Source organism: Entelurus aequoreus, linkage group LG05 (genome assembly GCF_033978785.1).
Source record: "Entelurus aequoreus isolate RoL-2023_Sb linkage group LG05, RoL_Eaeq_v1.1, whole genome shotgun sequence".
NCBI lineage: Eukaryota > Metazoa > Chordata > Actinopteri > Syngnathiformes > Syngnathidae > Entelurus > Entelurus aequoreus.
In genome coordinates this window covers 76,813,056-76,838,684 of record NC_084735.1, presented here as the reverse complement: position 1 = coordinate 76,838,684, position 25,629 = coordinate 76,813,056, and the positions used below count along the sequence as shown (strand labels likewise).

Below are 25,629 nucleotides of genomic sequence, written 5' to 3'. Positions count from 1 at the left end.
TTTAGCTAATTAATGTCACCGCCAGGAAGGGGAAGAAAAAAAAACATGACGTGATTGAAGAAGTTGTTGTTGTTTCGGGGGGAGGCAACTTGAACACTGCAAAAACTGAAATCTAAGTAAGATTAAAGGCCTACTGAAAGCCACTACTACCGACCACGCAGTCTGATAGTTTATATATCAATGATGAAATCTTAACATTGCAACACATGCCAATACGGCCGGGTTAACTTATAAAGTGCAATTTTAAATTTCCTGCTAAACTTCCGGTTGAAAACGTCTATGTATGATGACGTTTGCGCGTGACGTCACGTAGTGAACGGAAGTATTCGGACCCCATTGGATCCAATACAAAAAGCTCTGTTTTTACCACATAATTCCACAGTATTCTGGACATCTGTGTTGGTGAATCTTTTGCAATTTGTTTAATGAACAATGAAGACTGCAAAGAAGAAAGCTGTAGGTGGGATCGGTGTATTAGCAGCGGACTACAGCAACACAACCAGGAGGACTTTGAGATGGATAGCAGACGCGCTAGCCGCCGACCTCACCTTGACTTCCTCCGTCTCCGGGCCGCCGACCGCATCGATGATCGGGTGAAGTCCTTCGTCGCTCCGTCGATCGCTGGAACGCAGGTGAGCACGGGTGTTGATGAGCAGATGAGGGCGGGCGTAGGTGGATAGCTAATGTTTTTAGCATAGCTCTGTCGGGGTCCCGTAGCTAAGTTAGCTTCAATGGCGTCGTTAGCAACAGCATTGTTAAGCTTCGCCAGGCTGGAAAGCATTAACCGTGTAGTTACATGTCCATGGTTTAATAGTATTGTTGATTTTCTGTCTATCCTTCCAGTCAGGGGTTTATTTCTTTTGTTTCTATCTGCATTTAAGCACGATGCTATCACGTTAGCTCCGTAGCTAAAGAGCTTCGCCGATGTATTGTCATGGAGATAAAAGTCACTGTGAATGTCCATTTCGCGTTCTCAACTCTCATTTTCAAGAGGATATAGTATCCGAGATGGTTTAAAATACAAATCCGTGATCCACAATAGAAAAAGGAGAAAGTGTGGAATCCAATGAACCCTTGTACCTAAGTTATGGTCAGAGCGAAAAAAGATACATCCTGCACTGCACTCTAGTCCTTCACTCTCACGTTCCTCATCCACGAATCTTTCATCCTCGCTCAAATTAATGGGGTAATCGTCGCTTTCTCGATCCGAATCGCTCTCGCTGCTGGTGTAAACAATGGGGAAATGTGAGGAGCCCTTCAACCTGTGACGTCACGTTACTTCCGGTACAGGCAAGGCTTTTTTTTATCAGCGATCAAAAGTTGCGAACTTTATCGTCAATGTTCTCTACTAAGTCCTTTCAGCAAAAATATGGCAATATCGCGAAATGATCAAGTATGACACATAGAATGGATCTGCTATCCCCGTTTAAATAAATAAAAAATCTTTTCAATAGGCCTTTAAATATCTCAAGTAAGGGTGATATTTGCTTATTTTCTGTCTGATAAGATTATTCTTCTCACTAAGCAGATTTTATGTTAGAGTGTTTTACTTGTTTCAAGTGTTTTGGTCCTAAATGATCTCAATAAGATATTACAGCTTGTTGTTGAGATTTTATTACCTATATTGAGTAAAACATGCTTGAAACTAGAATATCAAGTGTTGCAAAGCGGTGTCATCAACACTCACAAGTATAAAACTACTTTTTTAAAGTAATAATTTCTTACTTCAAGCATGAAAAAAAAAATCATAATGCTGAACGCATATCATCATGTCAAGATAATGGCACTAGCATTTACTTAATTTCAGAATATTTTTCAACATATTGAGCAAAAAGGTTGATTTTTTTTCTCTACCAAGAAAAGTGCACTTGTTATTAGTGAGAATATACTTATTTTAAGGTATTTTGGGGTTCATTGAGGTTAGCTAATTTTACTTGTTTTGGAAAGTCTTGACAAGCTGAATTTTATTGTTCTATTGGCAGATAATTTTGCTTAGTTCAAATAAAATACCCCTAAATTTTTGTACTTTTTTTTCTTGTTTTTGAACACTGACTTTTTTGCAGTGAAAGCAGCACTTAGATATATGAGATGAAGGTGCAAGGTAAAGAGGGGGCATTTGGTCCAGAGAAGGGAGGGGAGGCGTGCTCCCGTGAGGTTAATGACGCCGCGCTGCCTCAAGAGGGAGGATGGGATTCTTTGATCAGTCTTGTTCCAACAGATTAACTGGGCGAGTTGGCGGGATCAAAGCACAAGGCTGATTTACCATGGCGGCGAACGAGGGCCGAGTGGACGCTCGCGAGTGGTTAGCGACGTCCGCCTTGAGTGGGCAAACACAAGACATAAGGGGAAAGACGTTGGAATACAGTGCATTAAAGTTAAAGTTAAAGTACCAATGATTGTCACACACACACTAGGTGTGGCCAAATTATTCTCTGCATTTGACCCATCACCCTTGATCACCCCCTGGGAGGTGAGGGGAGAAGTGAGCAGCAGCAGTGGCCACGCCCGGGAATCATTTTTGGTGATTTAACCCCCAATTCCAACCCTTGATGCTGAGTGTCAAGCAGGTAGGTAATGGGTATGGCTTTGACCACCACACGATTCCATTCTTGGGGGTTGACGATTCGACACAATGCGTGCATTGGAAACAGGAGTTAAGAAGAGTCTTCTTCCCAATTTTTAACAAATTTACTAAGAATAAAAGTTTACACCAACACAGCGTCCAGCGTGAGAGTTGTATCAATTCCCTCAATGAACCGCAGCCGACAGCACTCATGCAGCCCCAGACCGTGACGCTAGCACAGACCTGGGCAAACTAACTCCGACCTCCTTCAGCCCCACCCGATCCCTAAGATCAGCCGATCAGCTGCTACTGACGGTCCCTGACACAAGGCTGAAGCTTAGAGGTGACAGAGCTTTCGCCGCTGCTGCTCCCAAGCTCTGGAACGACCTACCTCTGAGTGTTAGACAAGCCTCCTCTCTTCCTGTTTTTAAATCTCTCTTAAAAACATACTTTTATTCCATGGCTTTTAACATTGAGTGATATCCATCCTGAAATGGCGCCCCATAATACACCTGCTGTGAACCTGTTTTTATGTTTTATTTATTTTATTTGTTTATTTTTTATCGTGTTCTGTTTGTGTTGTGTTGTGTTTGCTCGGTTCTCGTATTATCTTTTAACCTGCCCATTGTACAGCACTTTGGCTACCCCTGTGGTAAATTTTAAATGTGCTTTATAAATAAAGTTGATTTGATTTGATTTGAAGGCCAGCTTAATGGTTTAAGTTTAGCCACAAGTGTATATATGTGTGATTTAAAAGACAAGTTCTCATCAAAGTACTTAGAACCATTTCAAGTTCAACCTGATGAGCAGTTAATATATATATATATATATATATTTTTTTAGAGTGTTCAATGGCAATTGTTTGCCATTTGAAAATGACACCACCTTAGGTTTTATTTTGTACTTATCCGATTCAGCTGGCACTGAACAACATCAAAAGCTGACTGCAGTTAAGCTGTCCAATCTGGCCCGCCGGACATTCCCAAATAATTTTTTTTAGATCTTTAAGATAGAAACTGTAGCTATTATGATGTGCAGTGATGTTTTTAAATTACCATAAGTATTGAACTACCGTATTTTTCGGACTATAAGTCGCGGTTTTGTTCATAGTTTGGCCGGGGGTGCGACTTATACTCAGGAGCGACTTATGTGTGAAATTATTTACACATTACCGTAAAATATCAAATAATATTATTTAGCTCATTCACGTAAGACTAGACCAGGGGTCGGCAACCCAAAATGTTGAAAGAGCCATATTGGACCAAAAATACAAAAACAAATCTGTCTGGAGCCGCAAAAATTAAAAGCCATATTACATACAGATAGTGTGTCATGAGATATACATTGAATTAAGATGACTTAAAGGAAACTAAATGACCTCAAATATACCTACAAATGAGGCATAATGATGCAATATGTACATATAGCTAGCCTAAATAGCATGTTAGCATCGATTAGCTAGCATTAATGCAGTGACCAAATATGTCTGATTAGCACTCCACACAAGTCAATAACATCAACAAAACTCACCTTTGTGCCTTCACGCACAACGTTAACAGTTTGGTGGACAAAATGAGACAGAAAAAGAAGTGGCATAAAACACGTCCTAGAAAGTCGGAGAAAGTTATACATGTAAACAAACTACGGTGAGTTCAAGGACTGCCAAAATTAGTAGGACAAAACGTCGCTCGCCAAATACTCGAATCAGTGAAGCACGTTTAAGATAAACAGTGTGCTTTATAACAATTAGGGAGGTTTGTGTCATGTTTGTCCTCCTACAGTAACCATATTAAAACAAAAAATATATTTTTTCCCCTCATCTTTTTCCATTTTTCATACATTTTTGAAAAAGCTCCAGAGAGCCACTAGGGCGGCGCTAAAGAGCCGCATGCGGCTCTAGAGCCGCGGGTTGCCGACCCCTGGACTAGACGTATAAGATTTCATGGGATTTAGCGATTAGGAGTGACAGATTGTTTGGTAAACGTATAGCATGTTCTATATGTTATAGTTATTTGAATGACTCTTACCATAATATGTTACGTTAACATACCAGGCACGTTCTCAGTTGGTTATTTATGAGTCATATAACGTACACTTATTCAGCCTCTTTATTTATTTTAAATTGCCTTTCAAATGTCTATTCTTGGTGTTGGGTTTTATCAAATAAATTTCCCCCAAAAATGCGACTTATACTCCAGTGCGACTTATATATATGTTTTTTTCCTTCTTTATTATGCATTTTCGGCCAGTGCAACTTATACTACTGAGCGACTTATAGTCCGAAAAATACGGTATACATAGTATTTCAATGGTTGGAATCTGGGCTCTTACATGATAAATGGGTTATACTTGTATAGCGCTTTTCTACCTTCAAGGTACTCAAAGCGCTTTGACACTATTTCCACATTCACCCATTCACACACACATTCACACACTGATGGCGGGAGCTGCCATGCAAGGCGCTAACCATGACCCATCAGGAGCAAGGGTGAGACGCTGGGGATCGAACCAGGAACCCTCAGGTTACTGGCACGGCCACTCTCCAAACAGCGCCATGCCGTTACCATATACTAGTCACTATGGTAATGTAAGTCACAGCAGCTCAGACGAGGCACCAAGCAGTGTGGGTGGGGAGCGTTTCCACAGAGTGTTTTGCAGAGCAGCCAGCCTGAAATGCGGGTGTCAGGGACAGACGCGGAAGAAGATTTTTACAACAAATTTCTAAAGCTTAGTGATGTATCAGATTGTAGGTGGGTTTATTTTTTTACCCTTTGCGTTCATATTTCGTTGTGTTTGTTGCATTTGTTGTGTTTCGCTTGATTGTAAAATATGTCGATGGAGAGGGGGTGTGACGTTCATATGTTGTCAATATTCAGTGTTTTATCGTTCATAGATAATATTGTAAATCCCACATTCTTTATTTTCATTTTCATTCTCGGTGTCTCATTCAGGTAAAAAAATTAAAGTAATATTCCGTTTTTTCAGGCGGTCTGTCATAACGTTTTTAGCAGTCAATCAGATATTGTGAGGTTTTGTATTAGTGTTCTTAAAAATAGATATACTGGCCCCCAGACACATTTTTTTCTCTAAATTTGGCCCCCCGAGTCAAAATAATTGCCCAGGCCTGCTCTATACCAGAGGTCCCCAACCTTTTTGTAGCTGCGGACCGGTCAACGCTTGAAAATTTGTCCCGCGGACCGGTGGGTGGAGGGGAGGGTGGGGGTATTTATTTTTTTATTTATTTTTATTTTTCATAAATAAATACAATCATGTGTGCTTACGGACTGTATCCCTGCAGACTGTGTTGATCTATATTGATATGTAATGTATATATTGTGTTTTTTATGTTGATTTAAAAAAATAAAAAATGAAAAAATAAAAAACTTTTATTTTTTTAAATTTCCTGTGCGGCCCAGTACCAATCGGGCCGCGGCCCGGTGGTTGGGGACCACTGCTCTATAGTAATGACATTCCATCCATTCAGAAGTATGCAGGCGTGGACACGGTCGTTTGTACACATGAAAAAGGCCACACACAACGAGTCATGGACTACGTTGGAAAATGGCTCAACAAATTTTACCTCACCCTAAACACCAAGAAAGCTGCGATAATGTATTTTTCCTTCGAACCAAAACACATAAATTAACCTAATGTAGCAGTTAACGGAACACATATTGATAATGTTTTCTTTTTGGTTTTTTTTAATCTTGGTGTTATTTTGGTACTGGTACCAAAATGTATTTCGGTACTTTGATACTTTTCTAAATAAAGGGGACCACAAAAAATTGCATTATTCGCTTTATTTTAACACAAAATCTTACGGTACATTAAACACATGTTTCTTATTGCAAGTTTGTCCTTAAATAAAATAGTGAACATACAAGACAACTTGTCTTTTAGTAGTAAGTAAACAAACAAAGGCTCCTAATTACGGTAGTCTGCTGACATATGCAGTAACACTTTGTGTATTAATTTGTCCAAATTATAAAGGACAAGTGGTAGAAAATGGATTATTAACCTGCGTGTTCGTTTACTGTTAATATCTGCTTACTTTCTCTTTTAACATGTTCTATCTACACTTCTGTTAAAATGTAATAATCACTTATTCGTCTGTTTGGATACTGTCCGTGGATACTGATATAATCATAGTAATATCGACTAAATACGCTCCTGTACTTGGTATCATTACAGTGGATGTCAGGTGTAGATCCACCCATGGCAATTGTTTACATTGTGACGCGGGTGAGCTACGGTGTGTAGTGAAGCATGTTTAGCTATTCCTCGTCCTGCAGGGATAATACTTATAAGAACCTTACTTTATTTGTCGCCATGGAGGCGAGGTTTAGTGATTTAGAAGTAGCTACAACACTGCAGACTGCGGATGGACTTTAGCCGCTAGCTAGCTAGCCATGTTTTAAAGCACCTCTTCCTGAGGGCGTTTCAGTGTTATAACTTCATCTTTAAATCTTTAGTTTTTAAGCTAAAATGTGTCCGTTCTCCCTTTTCTGTCTACACACTGTGTCTGCTTGTAAGTACTCCGTGATTGTGCGCTGCCGAACATGCTCCTCTGCTCGTAAACCAGCAATGACACGACGTGACGACGTGGATGCGGGGAACCGGTACTTTTTAGAGGCGACATAGTACCGAATATGAATACGCGGTACTATACTAATACCGGTATACCATACAACCCTACTTAGTGTTACATTAGATCCCTGACAAGTAAACAATTGTATGTTTACAGTGACCTTTTTGGGATTTCAGCAACACTATAACTCACCTCTTAAACATATTAAAAATATACAAAAGGAAAGGCAAAATATTATAATTGAAATAATTTATAATGTATTTTATTGTTGTTATAATAACAGTCATTTTTCTTGTGTCATTCGTCACCATTGCTCTTCTTCTATTTGTCTTTCCTGCGGTGAATGGATTTGTCCTGACAAAACCACACATTAAAGTACAATAATAATAGTTTTAATTTCAACGCTTCAGCTGCTGTGTACCGACTGAGCCATTCTTGTTTTACGACGCACTCTCGAACAGAAACACGTTTTTCTCCCCGCTTTCATGCTTGAGTAGACTTTACGAGTAAAGCTTCAGGTGTTATGGAGGAACGTAAGCACATAACTTGTATCCTTTAATAGTCCATACTACCCGGCGAGAAAAATTTAAAAAAAAAAATATATATATATATATACACAAAATCCCACGGCAATGTTTCCCCTAAGTACCCTCTTAAATTCCAATAATTTCTACATCTTCGTGTCCTACATTTAACCTCCCAGGAAGAAGGTAGCACGAGTGCTTCTCATTGCTGATTACCGCTGAGCACCAAAGGGGGGAACATTGCAGATGTCTTCATCACTCTCCTCATTATTCTATTTTTACTCTTCATCACATCACACTCAGCATAATTTTTCTTTCTTGACTTTATTTTTATTTTTTATTTTTTTTTACAAATCTCCGCTCTACAGTGTGGGCCAATACATTATTGATTTTGGTCAATGGCTGTTCCATATTAATAATAACGTCAGAACAGCTAACACCCAACAAGGTCATTACTTAAAGGCTGAATTATTCAATGCAGGATTCCATAATAGAGCTAATAATTGACAGTATCTGTACATTTTTCTATGTCACTTAATTACTTACTCACACACACACACACACAATTATTATTTTTTATTATTATTATTTATTTTTTAAAGTAGACAGTGCTGCTAAAATCTAAAAATCTAAAAAAAAATGTAACAATAACAATACTATTGAAACGAATAACAGAGGTAACAGTTTTCCCAATATTTTTCTTTGCACGGAGTGATGCAAATAAATATAACAAAATGTAGCCATAAAACAATAACAATATGTTTAATAATCGTACGAATACAACTATTAATAATAATATTTATAATACAACAATATTTTTTACAATATTTTCTTTTCTTTTTAAAATGAAATATGGTAACATTTTACAGAATAATAATAATAATTTAGGGCTATATAAAGAAACATTGATTGATTGATTGATTGACATTGAATAATAATAATCCTTACATTATACGATTTTCTCAGTATTGTTGATAGTAAATAAAAATTGAGTGAAATAACTACTATTATTAAAAATAATGAATAAATATTGATCAATAAATAGTCTTACAGTATTTAATTTCATAATTTTTCCCATGCTTTCTAACACGACAAAATGTAACATTAAATTGAAAACAATACTGATAATATAACAATTTTATTATCTCCTTCATTTTTGTCCCGTGCTTCGTGTTGCTACTAAATATGATCAGATCTAGGAAAATAACACTACTACAACAACTACTACTCAGAATAACATTAATATAAAAAATTATTTAACATTTTCTGTTTTGTTTTTTTTATTACGTGAGCTTCTATTGAATATATACAAAAATCTGGCAAAATAATCTTGACATTATTTAATTATTTTATTTTATTTTATTTTTTTAAGCATTGAGCGATGTTGCCGGTCTTAAACAAATTTAAGTCTAGTTAAAGAACATTACTACTACTAACAATAAATATTAATAACTAATTATAAATAAATAGTTTTTTAAAGTTTTGTATTTTATTTAAAGTTGTTTTCATTATTTTTAAACATAATTGAAAATATAATTAAAAACAAAAAAGATAATATTTTTTATTTTTTCCTTAATTTCTGAATCAAGGGACAGTGTTGCAACTATATATGAACAAAGCCAGCAAAATAACAGAACTATTTCTACTATTTAGCCATAATTCTGCCATTAAGCATGATGAAATGTAACGTACAAAATAGATAAATAGAAACACAACTACTTTTTAGATGTACAGTTTAGGTTATTGTGATGATTATTATCATGATTGTTTTCAATTTTATGTTACATTTTGTCGTGTTAGAAATCATGGAAAAAATTATCGAATTAAATACTGTAAGACTATTTATTGATCAATATTTATTGAAGTACATAACCCCACAAGTGTTCATTCATAGTTTTGATGCCTTCAGTGACAATCTACAATGTAAATAGTCATGAAAATAAAGAAAACGCATTGAATGAGGAGAAGGCGTGTCCAAACTTTTGGCCTGTACTGTACATTCCCAGAAGTTATAGATAAAAATGAGAAAATAATAACAGGGGTTGATAATTAGTCAATCACAGCATATCATAGCAATCCCTTAATGTAAGAATTGAATAAAGTAGGGGCTGTGAGAAGTGTAGATGACTTTCAAGCAATATAATTAGACGTCATTCTTCCCAGAGGGAATGACAAAAATGACTTTGATCTGTCCCAGGGTCAAACTGTTGCTGCCATTAAACATTTAAAAGGCTCTGCTGTAAAGATAACATGAATAAACGTTACTTTTTCATGCTCGGCTCTCAGCACCGACACGATTTCGGATGTTTTGGTGTCAGACAGGTGTTGCAACATCTCCTCACGCTGTCGTCTAAATAATGGATGAGGCGAGAAGTTTTGTTGTTGTTTTTGGTTTTTTTCCCCCCCCTAGAAGCTGCCATAATTACTGCTCTAGGGCGAGCGTTCAGAGTTGAGTGAATTAGCGAGACTCACCCTTGTTTAACGCCTCTGTTCTTGCTCACGTCGATGGTGGTGATGGAATGCTTGGCGCCCGACAGGACCTCCCACTCCACCTTCCATTGGGCGTTCTTCGACTTGGTCTGGATCAGGTTCACCCCTTTCTTGGCCTTCACCCTGCAAGAAAGACGGGTCAATTTTATCGCAGGAAATTATTTATGTCCGGGGTCGGAGGTGAGCGGCCTCTCCGTGTGTGGGCGGGTCGCCACCCCCACCCCCACCCCCCCCGCGCGCATTGCGTCATGGCGAAAGCAATTCCGCAGATGAATCAATAAGTGAGATGAATGGCGATGGCAGCCGGGAGATAAATAAGAGCAGACGGCTCGGACTCGCCCGGGTCAGAGTGGGTGGAATCAAATCTACAAAGCTCGCTTCTCGTCTCCGCCGGCCCTTTTACAGGATGTTGTTATCAAGCACTGACACCTGGACGCCACCAAAATACATTCCTAGGTCATGTTTAATTAGCCCCATTGGAACCTACATGCTTATTATTCTGCACGTTTACTCACGTTTATCAGGGCCTTAAACGCCTACTGAAACCCACTACTACCGACCACGCAGTCTGATAGTTTATATATCAATGATGAAATCTTAACATTATAACACATGTCAATACGGCCGGGTTAACTTATAAAGTGACATTTTAAATTTGCCGCTAAACTTCCGGTTCGAAACGCCTCTGAGGATGACGTATGCGCGTGACGTAGACCGGCGAACACGGGTATGCCTTCCACATTGAAGCCAATACGAAAAAGCTCTGTTTTCATTTCATAATTCCACAGTATTCTGGACATCTGTGTTCGTGAATCTGTTGCAATCATGTTCATTGCATTATGGAGAAGGAAGCTGAGCAAGCAAAGAAGAAAGTTGTCGGTGCGAAATGGACGTATTTTTCGAACGTAGTCAGCAACAACAGTACACAGCCGGCGCTTCTTTGTTTACATTCCCGAAAGATGCAGTCAAGATGGAAGAACTCGGATAACAGAGACTCTAACCAGGAGGACTTTTGACTTCGATACACAGACGCCTGTAGAGAACTGGGACAACACAGACTCTTACAAGGATTACTTAGATTTGGATGACAAAGACGCAGACGTGCTACTGTGAGTATGCAGCTTTGGCTTCTAAACATTTGATCGCTTGACCGTATGTGCGCAACTTTTTTTTGCGTATGTACGTAACTTTTTTAAAATATATAAGCTTTATGAACCTTGGGTTAGGTGAACGGTCTTTTGGGCTGAGTGATTGTGTGTGTTGATCAGGTGTTTGAATTGTATTGGCGTGTTCTATGGAGCTAGGAGCTAGCAGAGGAGCTAGGAGCTAGCATAACAAACACGCAGGTGTTTTTATGCAGGATTAATTTGTGGCATATTAAATATAAGCCTGGTTGTGTTGTGGCTAATAGAGTATATATATGTCTTGTGTTTATTTACTGTTGTAGTCATTCCCAGCTGAATATCAGGTCACCCCCGGCTCTCACAGCATCTTCCCTATCTGAATAGCTTCAACTCCCCACTAGTCCTTCACTTGCACTTTACTCATCCACAAATCTTTCATCCTCGCTCAAATTAATGGGGAAATTGTCGCTTTCTCGGTCCGAATCTCTCTCACTTCATGCGGCCATCATTGTAAACAATAGGGAACTTTGCGTATATGTTCAACTGACTACGTCACGCTACTTCCGGTAGGGGCAAACCTTTTTTTTAATCAAATACCAAAAGTTGCAATCTTTATCGTCGTTGTTCTATACTAAATCCTTTCAGCAAAAATATGGCAATATCGCGAAATGATCAAGTATGACACATAGAATAGATCTGCTATCCCCGTTTAAATAAAAAAAAATCATTTCAGTAGGCCTTTAATTAGCCCCATTGGAACCTACATGCTTATTATTCTGCATGTTTACTCACGTTTATCAGGGCCTTAAAGGGGAACTTAAAGGAATCTTTCACAATCATTATGAGAGACAAAAAAAAAACTTTTTTAAAGATGATAAAAAAAACACTCATCAACGTTTTATATACACACTGCAAGTATACACAGTCGTGGTCAAATGTTTACATACAGAACTTTCCTCCAGAAGGTCTTATCTTTGTCCATGTGATGTCAGATGAAACAAAAATGGAGCTGTTTGGCCACAATACCCAGCAATATGTTTGGGGGAGAAAAGGTGAGGCCTTTAATCCCCAGGAACACCATGCATACCGTCAAGCATGGTGGTGGTAGTATTATGCTATGGGCCTGTTTTGCTGCCAATGGAACTGGTGCTTTACATAGAGTAAATGGGACAATGAAAAAGGAGGATTACCTCCAAATTCTTCAGGACAACCTAAAATCATCAGCCGGGAGGTTGGGTCTTGGGCGCAGTTGGGTGTTCCAACAGGACAATGGCCCCAAACACAGGTCAAAAGTGGTAAAGGAATGGCTAAATCAGGCTAGAATTAAGGTTTTAGAATGTCCCAAAGTGTGGACAATGCTGAAGAAACAAGTCCATGTCCAGGGACGGCGTGGCGAAGTTGGTAGAGCGGCCGTGCCAGCAATCGGAGTGTTGCTGGTTATTGGGGTTCAATCCCCACCTTCTACCATCCTAGTCACGTCCGTTGTGTCCTTGGGCAAGACACTTCACCCTTGCTCCTGATGGGTGCTGGTAGCGCCTTGCATGGCAGCTCCCTCCATCAGTGTGTGAATGTGTGTGTGTGTGTGTGAATGGGTGAATGTGGAAATACTGTCAAAGCGCTTTGAGTACCTTGAAGGTAGAAAAGCGCTATACAAGTATAACCCATTTATCATTTATCATTTATGTCAGAAAACCAACAAATTTAGCTGAACTGAATTTTGTCAAGAAGCGTAGTGACAAATTCAACCAGAAGCTTGCCAGAAGCTTGTGGATGGCTACCAAAAGCGCCTTATTGCAGTGAAACTTGCCAAGGGACATGTAACCAAATATTAACATTGCTGTATGTATACTTTTGACCCAGCAGATTTGCTCACATTTTCAGTAGACCCATAATAAATTCATAAAAGAACCAAACTTCATGAATGATTTTTTTGTGACCAACAAGTATGTGCTCCAATCATCCATCCATTTTCTACCGCTTATCCCTTTCGGAGTCGCGGGGGGCGCTGGAGCCTATCTCAGCTGCATTCGGGCGGAAGGCGGGGTGCACCCTGGACAAGTCGCCACCTCATCACAGGGCCAACACAGATAGACAGACAACATTCACACTCACATTCACACACTAGGGCCAATTTTAGTGTTGCCAATCAACCTATCCCCAGGTGCATGTCTTTGGAGGTGGGAGGAAGCCGGAGTACCCGGAGGGAACCCACGCAGTCACGGGGAGGACATGCAAACTCCACACAGAAAGATCCCGATTGGGATTGAACTCAGGACCTTCGTATTGTGAGGCACATGCACCAACCCCTGTACCACCGTGCTGCCATTAAAACAAAAAAGAAAACAAAAAACGCCCTTGCCACCAACTTTCACGAATCATTACGATATTTCAAGAACTAGGGATATCCGATAATATCGGACTGCTGATATTATTGGCCGATAAATGCTTTAAAATGTAATATCGGAAATGATCGGTTTCAAAATTATCGGTATTGGTTTCAAAAAGTAAAATGTATGTACATTTTTACAACACCACTGTGCACTCGCACGTAGGGAGAGTGCCGCCCTAGTGGCTCCCTGGAGAATTTAAAAAAAAAAAGGATTGAAAATGGAAAAAGATGGGGGAAAAAATACAAACATAACAGTTTGTTTACATGTAAAATCTTCCACTCCTTCTTTGTCTCATATTGCCCACCAAAAGTTTTATACTGTGCGTGAATGCACAAAGGTGCGCTTTGTTGACGTTATTGACTTGTTGGAGTGCTAATCAGGCATATTTGGTCAGAGCGTGACTACAAGCTAATAAATGCTAGCATGCTATTTAGGCTAGCTGTATGTACATATTGCATCATCATGCCTCATAGGGATATCCGATAATATCGGACTGCCGATATTATCGGCCGATAAATGCTTTAAAATGTAATATCGGAAATTATCGGTTTCAAAATTATCGGTATTGGTTTCAAAAAGTAAAATGTATGTATATTTTTACAACACCACTGTGCACTCGCACGTAGGGAGAGTGCCGCCCTAGTGGCTCCCTGGAGAATTTTTTAAAAAAAGGATTGAAAATGGAAAAAGATGGGGGGAAAAATACAAACATAACAGTTTGTTTACATGTAAAATCTTCCACTCCTTCTTTGTCTCATATTGCCCACCAAAAGTTTTATACTGTGCGTGAATGCACAAAGGTGCGCTTTGTTGACGTTATTGACTTGTTGGAGTGCTAATCAGGCATATTTGGTCAGAGCGTGACTACAAGCTAATAAATGCTAGCATGCTATTTAGGCTAGCTGTATGTACATATTGCATCATCATGCCTCATTTGTAGGAATATTTGAGCTCATTAAATATCCTTTACTTTTATCTTCTTTGTATATAATTTAGTTTTGCATGTCTCATGACACATTATCTGTATGTAGTATTGGATGCATTTCAGTTGTTCATGTTGCCTTTGAGTGCCTGCCCAGTCACATGATATCTACGGCTTTTCACAATGCAAGGCATAGTTGGTCAACAGCCATACAGGTCACACTGAGGGTGGCCGTATAAACAACTTTAACACTGTCACAAATATGTGCCACACTGTGAACCCACACCAAACAAGAATGACAAACACATTTCGGGAGAACATCCGCACCGTAACACAACATAAACACAACAGAACAAATACCCAGAACCCCTTGCAGCACTAACTCTTCCGGGAGGCTATAATATACACCCCCCCCCACCTAAACCCCGCCCCCCACCAACCCCACCCATCCCCAACCGCCTCTTGCTCTCTCAGGGAGAGCATGTCCCAAATTCAAAGCTGCTGTTTTGAGGCATGTTAAAAAAAAACAATGCACTTTGTGACTTCAATAATAAATATGGCATTTTTTTCCATAACTTGAGTTGATTTATTTTGGAAAACCGTGTTACATTGTTTAATGCATCCAGCGGGGCATCACAACAAAATTAGCCATAATAATGTGTTAATTCCACGACTGTATATATCGGTATCGGTTGATATCGGTATCGGTAATTAAGAGTTGGACAATATCGGAATATCGGATATCGGCAAAAAAGCCATTATCGGACATCTCTATCAAGAACCCACAGTTGGAAACAAACAGGAAGTCAGCCTTTTTGGTTGGGCCTGGCCGTTAAGCGCAAAAACAAAAAAATGCTATTTGTTGCATCCCCAAATTGAGTTGCTGTTCCTCCAAAAGACAATTACATGGTTGTTTTTTTAACAGCTTTCATGTTGTCATGGAGAAAATTAATTAGGGCGTGTGCGACAAGAACCCCTCCACCTGCAGCGCCACAGAGCCCTCCATTACCCCCCCCACCCCCCCGGTCGACCGACAGAAAAGGTTAATTCCTGCTTGCACAGGTTGCAGCTATTGGAGCACTGTTTCTTCTTATTGCGCCTCTCATTAGGTAAATTAGCTGACAGAGCGCGGATAAAACAGAAATATGTAACGCTTCAACAAATCAGCCCTCATCTTACGTGTGAGGCAAATATAAATAGGTGAAAATAATAAGTCGACCCAGTTGCTGCCTGATTATTAAAGCCTGCAAGAATACCTTAGCATAACAGAGGATAATTACACCTTATTGCAGGGCATCGGCCGCCCCCCTTAAGGATGAGGAACACTATTAAAATTCACTAGCTCCACTCGCCGTGCGTTGCAAGGACCGCCGCATATTTATCAACATCATTATCCTCGTGCATATATGTTGCGCAAATCTGCTGCATGCCGCTTTTTCCCCGACACGCGCTCGTTCATTTTGCTAAATGAGCCCGGGGGAGTAACCGCGCGGAATCAGACTTCCCGTTGATCGGTGTTAACGCTGGTTAATGATTAAGAACGCCGCGGAACGTGAAGCGGAGGCGACGTACACACGGAGTCGCCAATTCCGCTAAACTGTTTTCTTTTCAGGCGCTCTTGTGCAATCTGTAAAGTTTGCATTGTTAATGGTTGCATTGAAGGCCTACTGAAAGCCACTACTACCGACCACGCAGTCTGATAGTTTATATATCAATGATGAAATCTTAACATTGCAACACATGCCAATACGGCCGGGTTAACTTATAAAGTGCAATTTTAAATTTCCCGCTAAACTTCCGGTTGAAAACGTCTATATTTGATTACGTTTGCGCGTGACGTCAATCGTTGAAACTGAAGTATTGGTACCCCACTGAATCCAATACAAAAAACCTCTGTTTTCATCTCAAAATTCCACAGTATTCTGGACATCTGTGTTGGTGAATCTTTTGCAATTTGTTTAATGAACAATGAAGACTGCAAAGAAGAAAGTTGTAGGTGGGATCGGTGTATTAGCGGCGGACTACAGCAACACAACCAGGAGGACTTTGACTTGGATAGCAGACGCGCTAGCCGACGCTAGCCGCCGACCGCACGGATGATCGGGTGAAGTCCTTCGTCCTTCCGCCGATCGCTGGAACGCAGGTGAGCACGGGTGTTGATGAGCAGATGAGGGCTGGCTGGCGTCGGTGGAGCGCTAATGTTTTTATCATAGCTCTGTGAGGTCCCGTTGCTAAGTTAGCTTCAATGGCGTCGTTAGCAACAGCATTTTTAACCTTCGCCAGGCTGGAAAGCATTAACCGTGTATTTACAGGTCCATGGTTTAATAGTATTGTTGATCTTCTGTCTATCCTTCCAGTCAGGGATTTATTTATTTTGTTTCTATATGCAGTTAAGCACAATGCTATCACGTTAGCTCTGTAGCTAAAGTGTTTTGTCGATGTATTGTCGTGGAGATAAAAGTCACTGTGAATGTCCATTTCGCGTTCTCGACTCTCATTTTCAAGAGGATATAGTATCCGAGGTGGTTTAAAATACAAATCCGTGATCCACAATAGAAAAAGGAGAGAGTGTGGAATCCAATGAGCCAGCTTGTACCTAAGTTACGGTCAGAGCGAAAAAAGATATGTCTTGCACTGCATTCTAGTCATTCACTCTAACGTTCCTCATCCACAAATCTTTCATCCTCGCTCAAATTAATGGGGTAATTGTCGCTTTCTCGCTCCGAAACGCTCTAGCTGCATTGAAAACAATAGGAAAATGTGAGGAGCCTTTCAACTGACTACGTCACGCTACTACCGGTAGGGGCAAGGCTTTTTTTAAAATCAGATACCAAAAGTTGCGATCTTTATCGTCGTTGTTCTCTACTAAATCCTTTCAGCAAAAATATGGCAATATCGCGAAATGATCAAGTATGACACATAGAATGGATCTGCTATCCCCGTTTAAATAAAACAATTTCATTTCAGTAGGCCTTTAACACTCTGTAACGCTCAAACGACACTACTTTATACACACTATCCCAGGAAAATTACACATTTCGGTAACACTTTAGTATGGGGAACATATTCACCATTAATTAGTTGCTTATTTACAGTTTGTTGGACACTAGGCAAGGCAAGGCAAGGCAAGGCAACTTTATTTGTATAGCGCTTTTCATACACAAGGCAGACTCAAAGTGCTTCACAGACAACAAAGTGAAATGAAAGAAAATAAAAGCAAAATTAAAATGCAGACAATAAAAATAAAAACAGTGCGGACGTTAAAAGTTAAAAGATTAAAAGATTTAGCTGAAAGCTAAGGTGAACATAAAAGTCTTCAGTCTAGTTTTAAAAGTAGTCAGAGTTGGGGAAAGTCTGACATCTTCAGGAAGTTTATTCCAGCTATTTGTTGCATAGTGACTGAATGATGCGCTCCCTTGATTGAGTTTACTCTGGGAACCGCTAACAGATTGGTCTCAGAAGATCTTAGTGATCTAGAGGGCTTATATAGTGGGAGCATATCAGTAATATACTTCGGCCCTAGACCATGTAGTGATTTATATGAAATCAATTCTCTGATGTACAGGGAGCCAATGTAAGGATTTAAGAATTACTGTAATGTGCTCACATTTTTTGGTCTTTGTTAGAACTCTAGCAGCAGCGTTCTGAACAAGCTGTAGCTGCCTGACAGTTTTTTTGGGAAGACCTGCAAGGAGACCATTACAATAGTCTAGCCTACTGGTAATAAAGGCATGTACAAGTTTTTCAAAGTCTTGAGCTGACATGAGCCCTCTAAGTCTTTTTACATTTTTGAGGTGATAGTAGGCCGATTTTGTTACTGATTTGATGTGACTGTCGAAATGTAAATCAGAATCTAAAATAACCCCAAGATTTCTGGCTTTATTTGAGGTTTTCAGGGACAGTAATTGAAGGTGTTGGACGACATTAAACCTTTCTTTTTTAGCACCAAAAACAATTATCTCAGTTTTATCTTCATTTAGTTGTAGGACATTTTGGCACATCCAGTGTTTGACTTGCTCAATGCACTGGCACAGAAGATCTATGGGGCGATAGTCATTTGGTGATAGCGCTACATAGATTTGGGTGTCATCGGCATAGCAATGATGGTCAATGTTATTATTTTTGCATGATTTGTCCTAGTGGGAGCATATAGATGTTAAATAAAGTCGGCCCCAAGATTGAACCTTGGGGGACTCCACACGTTACGTTGGTTGGTTCTGATACAAAGTCACCAATGGAAACAAAATAGTTCCTATCTTGTAGATATGACTTGAACCAGCTTAAAACTGTGCCTGAGATCCCCACCCAGTTTTCCAACCTGTCCAAAAGTATTGAGTGGTCGACAGTGTCAAATGCAGCACTGAGGTCCAATAGCATTAATACTGAAGTTTTGCCAGTCTGTGTTTAGACGGATGTAATTTATAACTTTAAGAAGGGCCGTCTCTGTGCTATGAAGAGGTCGAAATCCTAGGGGAACATAAGGGTTAGGGTTAGGGTTAAGCAATAATTCTGAGGTTATTGAGGGAACACTCTTAGTTAATGGCTTACTGGTTGTATAATAAGGCCATGCAGAATAAGGCAATGACTAGTTAAGAGCCAATATGTTACTAATTTGCATGTTAATAAGCAACTAATTAATGGTGAATATTGTGTTCCCCATATTAAAGTGCTACCCAAATTTCTATTGACCTGCTCAGTGGCCTTGTGGTTAGAAAAGTTCAAGTTAAAGTACCAATGATTGTCACACACACACTAGGTGTGGCGAAATTATTCTCTGCATTTGACCAATCACCCTTGATCACCCCCTGGGAGTTGGTGCATCCAATACGTGCGTCTGGGCCGGTTCTAATACTAATCAAATATCATCCTAGATAATTCATTCCAGAACCGGCCCGCGGGCCTTGACTTTGACACCCACGATTTAGATGATCATATCTGCAGTGCAGATTTACTTTAGAAGAGACAGGCCCCTTCTTTGGTTACTTTTAAGACCCTTCTTAAAACCCATTTTTATTCAATGGCTTTTAACCCAGCAAGAGACTTTAAACTGTTTTTAACTTTTTTAGCTGTTTTTAACTGCTTTTTTCTAATAAATTCTTCTTAAGATAATTTGTATTTGCTTTTTCAATTTGTATTTTACCTCGGTTTTAAATGCTATTTTTTAGTCTGTCGTTTGCCTGTATTTCTTTGGTGTGTACAGCCCTTTGTTCTTCAACTGTGGTTGTTTTTAAAGGGCTTTATAAATAAAATTGGTATGGTATGGTAGAAAAGAGAAGTGTAGGATACTTCTCTTGTTGCCTTATTTGTATTTGACTTTATTAAATCGTTGGGTAGAATTTTACTAAACAAAACCAGGTTTCTTTAATGTAATACCTATCTTTTCAGCTATTTTATGGAGGAATGTAGTTGATCATAGAACTGGCACCCAATGTTATTAAAAAAGTATTGATCGAGAATCGTTTTGAACTGACAATCGATTCTGAATCTAATCGTTACCCAAGAATCGATTTGTGTGCCTGTCAGAATAATTGTATCTAAGTTATCACAAAACTTTGTGTTTCAATGAGTTCCCGGCGAGCAGACAAATGCTGTCTTTGATCTTACCAAGCAGAAGGCTTGTAAAACTCCACTGTGTACGATGGGAAGCGACAGGAAGGGGTCAGTTTCTTTGATCTATTGTAATCCACAGGAAGATTTTGTCCTGACCCAAGTCTACAAAGCGGAGAGAAAGCAGGACCTAACGCAAGCTCCAGGCATCTTTTCTTTGAACTGTTTTGTGACCGAGGGCAACGGCTGTTTACGACCCCCCTTCCTTTAGAAACAGCTGTTGCCATGTAATCAGGGAAAGTCCAACTAAAAGAGGAGGCGTGCCACCTTCCGTCAGAGAGTGGGACGACACTGTACAGGGGTACAGGTCTACGCATTTCTCCTCATTGAGCCAAATTGAATCCTGTCTCTGTTTAATTCCTTGCTTCTTGTCTGTTTAATAGATGTCATCGGTGTTTGAACCTGACAGTGCCGCCCAAAGATTCCCAGCCCTAGTGTTTGTACCTAAACGTAGTAGCGGACTATCATCGTGTTTCATCTGCTCGTCTAGCCCGGCGGTGACCTCACGGTCTCTAATGAAAGATAAGACGAGACAGTGGGAGCTCATTTTCCCGATATATACGACGTCTCTCTGGGAACCAGAAATCCGAGTAGCTGATGAAGTCATCTTTGAAACACTTTGCACGGAGCCGGACCCCCCTTGACCCCTCCAAATGATGCATGACCACGGCCAGGGCGACAACTCGCGTCCACCATTACAGATCCTTGGGTTGGTTTTGATTCAACCAGACATTTAACGACAAGAAAGATGTAACCACGACTGATTGTCTCATACATTTCTAAAAGTGTGATTTTTTTTCCCCCCGCCACCTGTTAAAAATATATATTTCCATTGAATCATTTCAAAAGGCAGTCAATTCAATCGGTTTCCAGCCCCTTTGGGACACCTGGTAATAGTTCCCCCGACGCAAATGCGAAACAAAAAAAAAAGTTTTATCTCGACTTGAGGGGAATAATGTTAGAACAAAAGGCCCGATTGGGGGAAAGAAAAAGGAAGTGGAGCGGTTCTGATCATCAATCTTGCCAAAGATTCCCCTCAGGTGACACACGCGGGAAAACAACGTTCCGATCTTACCTCGGTTTCACCTGTGAGACAGTCAAATGTAATTCTATCAGTAGCTTGTAACAGATAGCCTCGTTGGGGATAATGACAATTTGTCATTAATAATTTAGTGATTTCTGCCATTCAGAGTCCAGGGTAGTTTTTACGTACTTCGGTCTTTACTTCTAGGATTGTCCTTTGCACTGGATATTTGGGTTTTTTGGTCTTTTTCTTTTGTTGTTATGCAAAACACAATGCAGTTGGTTCTTTGGAGGATATATTATATCCGATTTTACAGTGTATAAAACCAACAAAAAAACAAAATTTTTACGATGTTTGTGCTTGTAGCAAAGTAATGTTAACGAAGGTTTTTTTTTACATTGAAATATTATATATATTATTTTCAAAAAGTAGCGTAAAATCTACGACCGTTATTTTCATAGTGCATTATTGTAAATGGAAAATCGGTACCACTTCTACTTTGACAGTACAATTCCAGCAACTGAGGTGACGGAATTTTACCATAACGTTTTCACAACAAATTACGGTAAATGGAAAAACTGCACTGCTATTTTTACAGTAAAATTCTGGCGACTGAGGAGGCAGTTGTTTTCTTTTTTACTGTAAAATCTTCAGTTGTTGTTTCTGCAGTGCAATATGGTAAAGGAAGAAATAGTACCAATTATATTTTTTACATTAAAATTCTGTCGACTGAGCTGCCAGAATTTTACTGTAAAATTTACAGTCACTTTTACACCAAATTACTCTAAACGGAAAAACTGCCCCAGTTTTATTTTTACAATAAAATGATGGAGACTAATTTGCCCGTTTTTTTTTTTTTACCGTAAAATCTACGACTGTTATTTTCACAGTGCATTACTGTGGATGGAAAAGCGGTACCACCTCTACTTTTTACAGTAAAATCCTGGCGACTGAGGTGACAGATTTTTTATGTAAAATTAACGGTTGTTTTACTATTGTAAATTGAAAAATGGTACCACTGTTATTGTTACAATAAAATTCTGGCGACTGAGCTCTGTTTTTACCGTAAAACCTATGGTCGTCATTTTTACAGTGCACTGTAATTGTTTTGTTTTTTTTTACAGTAAAATCTTCGACTGTCGTTTTCACAGTGCATTACAGTAGATAGACAAGCGGTACCACCTCTATTTTTACAGTAAAATCCTGGCAACTGAGTGACAGATTTTTTACGTAAAATTAACGGTTGTTTTACACTGAATTAATGTAAATGGAAAAACTACCATTTTCGTTTTTACAGTACAATTCTGGCGACTGAGCTGACATAAATTTTCCGCTAAATTTACAGTTTGTTACATTGAACTATTGTAAATTGAAAAACGATACCACTGTTATTTTGACGATAAAACTCTGCCGACTCACCTCTGTTTTTACCGTAAAATCTATGGTTGTTGTTCTTACAGTGCACTGTAATGTTTTTTTTTACGGTAAAATCTCTGACCATCGTTTTCACAGTGCACTACTGTAGATGGAAAAGCAATACCACCTATAGCGGCAGGATTTTACGTAGAAATTAACGGTTGTTTTACACTGAATTAATATGAATGGAAAAACTCCCATTTTCGTTTTTACAGTAAAATTCTGGCGACTGAGCTGACAGAAATTTTCCGCAAAATTTACCGTTTGTTACGTTGAACTATTGCAAACTGAAAAACGGTACCACTGTTATTTTTACAATAAAATTCTGGCAACTGACCTCTGTTTTTACCGTAAAATCTACGGTCGTCGTTTTTAACAGTGCACTGTAATTTTATTTTTCTCGGTACAATCTTCCACCGTTGTTTTCACAGTGCATTACTGTAGATGGAAATTGGTACCCCTTCAACTGAGGTGACAGAATTGTACCATAACATTTGCGGAGGTTTTTACAACAAATTACTGTAAATGGAAAAAATGCACCACTACTGATTTTTAGGGTAAAATTCTGGCGACTGAGCTCTGTTTTTTACCTGTAAAATCATCGACCGTCATTTTTACAGTGCATTACTGTAGACGGAAAAGCTGTAGCACTTCTAATTTTACAGTAAAACTCTGGCGACTGAAATGCCAGAATTTTACCATAATACTGCAAATGGAAAAATGCTACCACTGGTATTTTTAAAGATAATCCTGGAAACGGAGCTAGCAGTTTTTGTTTTTTTTACTGTAAAATCTACGGTTGCTGTTTTTACATGGCATGACTGTAGATCAGACCTGGGCATTGTACGGCACGCGGGCCGCATCCGGCCCTTTGCGCATCCCTGTCCGGCCCGCGTGAGGCCAATCATAAATTACAAAATAAATTTCAAAAAGTATCTATGTCGAGTGTGCAATACAACGGTGCTGCTTTTGTTTTGAAAAGCGTTATTTGTATTACTTCCGTGTGGACAGTATGCGCGTGTGCGATTGTGAGTGAATTGAACGGCGCAATTACAAATGACAAAATAAAGTTTAAAAAACATCTATGTCGTGCGCGCAATACAACTGTGCTGCTTTTATTTTGAAATGTGTTATTTATGCCGTATGTCCGGGGGGAACCTGTGAGTGAAGGTGCATAGAGACAAGTGAATGGCGGAATGGCGTGTTTCCAACAAGACATGGACTGCCAAGTATTTCTTTACATAAATTAATGGTAAAGCCGTGTGCTAAATGTGTGGTACACAGCTTGCTGTGTTTAAATATCATTTTAATCGCCACCACACGAAGAAACACGAGGGAATATACCGGAATGTGTCTGATGAAGCGCGCGCAAGGGAGGCTGATGCGTTGATGGTAAAACTGCAAACCCAGCAAGGACTTTGTGCCATATTTCACACCCCCAGAGATGCAGCCGTCAGGACAAGTTTCGTCATTTCTCACAAAAGCGCCAGAAAAAGTAAGGCGTTTTCTGACGGAGAGTTTATTAAGGAGTGCTTATTGGACTTTGTTGCGCTGATAATGCCCGGAGACATGGACTGTTTTTCGCTAACTTTGGATGAGAGCTCTGATGCAGTCAATTAAAGAGACAACCACGGGTAATGACTTGTTCACAGAGGTAAATGCGTGTTGGGACAAGCTGGCAGGTGTGACAATCCAATCCACTTTATTTATATAGCACATTTAAACAGCAAAATGTTTCCAAAGTGCTGCACAACAATATTAAAAACAATATTCAAATATTATCCTTAGCTCCACCAATGACTGAATAAAAAGAAAAAACAATTACATATAAAACCAATATAAAAAACTATATAAAATAAATATGATTAAAAACTATTTTTAACAACAGATGGTTGTCCAAATCTGACGGGGAAAAATGTTGGATAATGCAGGATAAAGTGACCATCAAAAGCAATCTGCTTTTGTATAAAGTTAAGTTAGGTTAAATTAAATTATTATTATTATTATTAATTATTATTATTATTATCATCATTATTATTTATCTTACGGTATATCAAAAATAATACTGAGCAAAATTTAATTGAAATATTGTCGTGTGGCCCTCCAGCAGTGCTCGGGTTGCTTATGCGGCCCCCGGTGAAAATGAATTGCCCACCCCTGCTGTAGATCAAGGGTCCCCAAACTTTTTGACTCGGGGGCCGCATTGGGTTAAAAAAATTTGGCCGGGGGCCGGGCTATATATATATATATATATATATATATATATATATATATATATATATATATATATATATATATATATATATATATCGTTTTTTTTATTATCGGTAAGGTTTTTTTTTTTTTTTTAAAATTAAATCAACATAAAAAACACAAGATACACTTACAATTAATGCACCAACCCAAAAAAACCTCCCTCCTCATTCACACAAAAGGGTTGTTTCTTTCTGTTATTAATATTCTGGTTCCTACATTATATATCACTATATATCAATACAGTCTGCAAGGGATACAGTCCGTAAGCACACATGATTGTGCGTGCTGCTGGTCCACTAATAGTACTAACCTTTAACAGTTAATGTTACTCATTTTCATTAATTACTAGTTTCTATGTAACTGTTTTTATATTGTTTTACTTTCTTTTTTATTCAAGAAAATGTTTTTAATTTATTTATCTTATTTTATTTTATAATTTTTAAAAAAAAGTACCTTATCTTCACCATACCTGGTTGTCCAAATTAGACATAATAATGTGTTATTTCCACGACTGTATATATCGGTTGATATCGGTATCGGTTGATATCGGTATCGGTTGATATCGGTATCGGTAATTAAAGAGTTGGACAATATCGGATATCGGCAAAAAGCCATTATCGGACATCCCTAATATATATATATATATATATATATTGTCTTTATATTCCAGCGAGTTAATCCGTTTTGTCATTTATTATGATTTGCCTGAGCGGCTATGAGACACC

At 39.0% G+C, this 25,629-nt stretch overlaps 1 protein-coding gene across 3 annotated transcripts in view; it reads right to left on the bottom strand.

Moving 5' to 3' along the window:
- The window catches only part of tmem132e (transmembrane protein 132E), a 1,017,037-nt gene that overhangs the window by 145,669 nt on the left and 845,739 nt on the right, over window positions 1-25,629 (bottom strand). For all 3 annotated transcript variants that reach the window (XM_062048945.1, XM_062048944.1, XM_062048943.1), the window contains exon 3: window positions 10,148-10,288. In XM_062048945.1, the coding sequence (XP_061904929.1) occupies window positions 10,148-10,288 (141 nt within the window). The remainder of the gene's footprint in view (window positions 1-10,147; window positions 10,289-25,629) is intronic.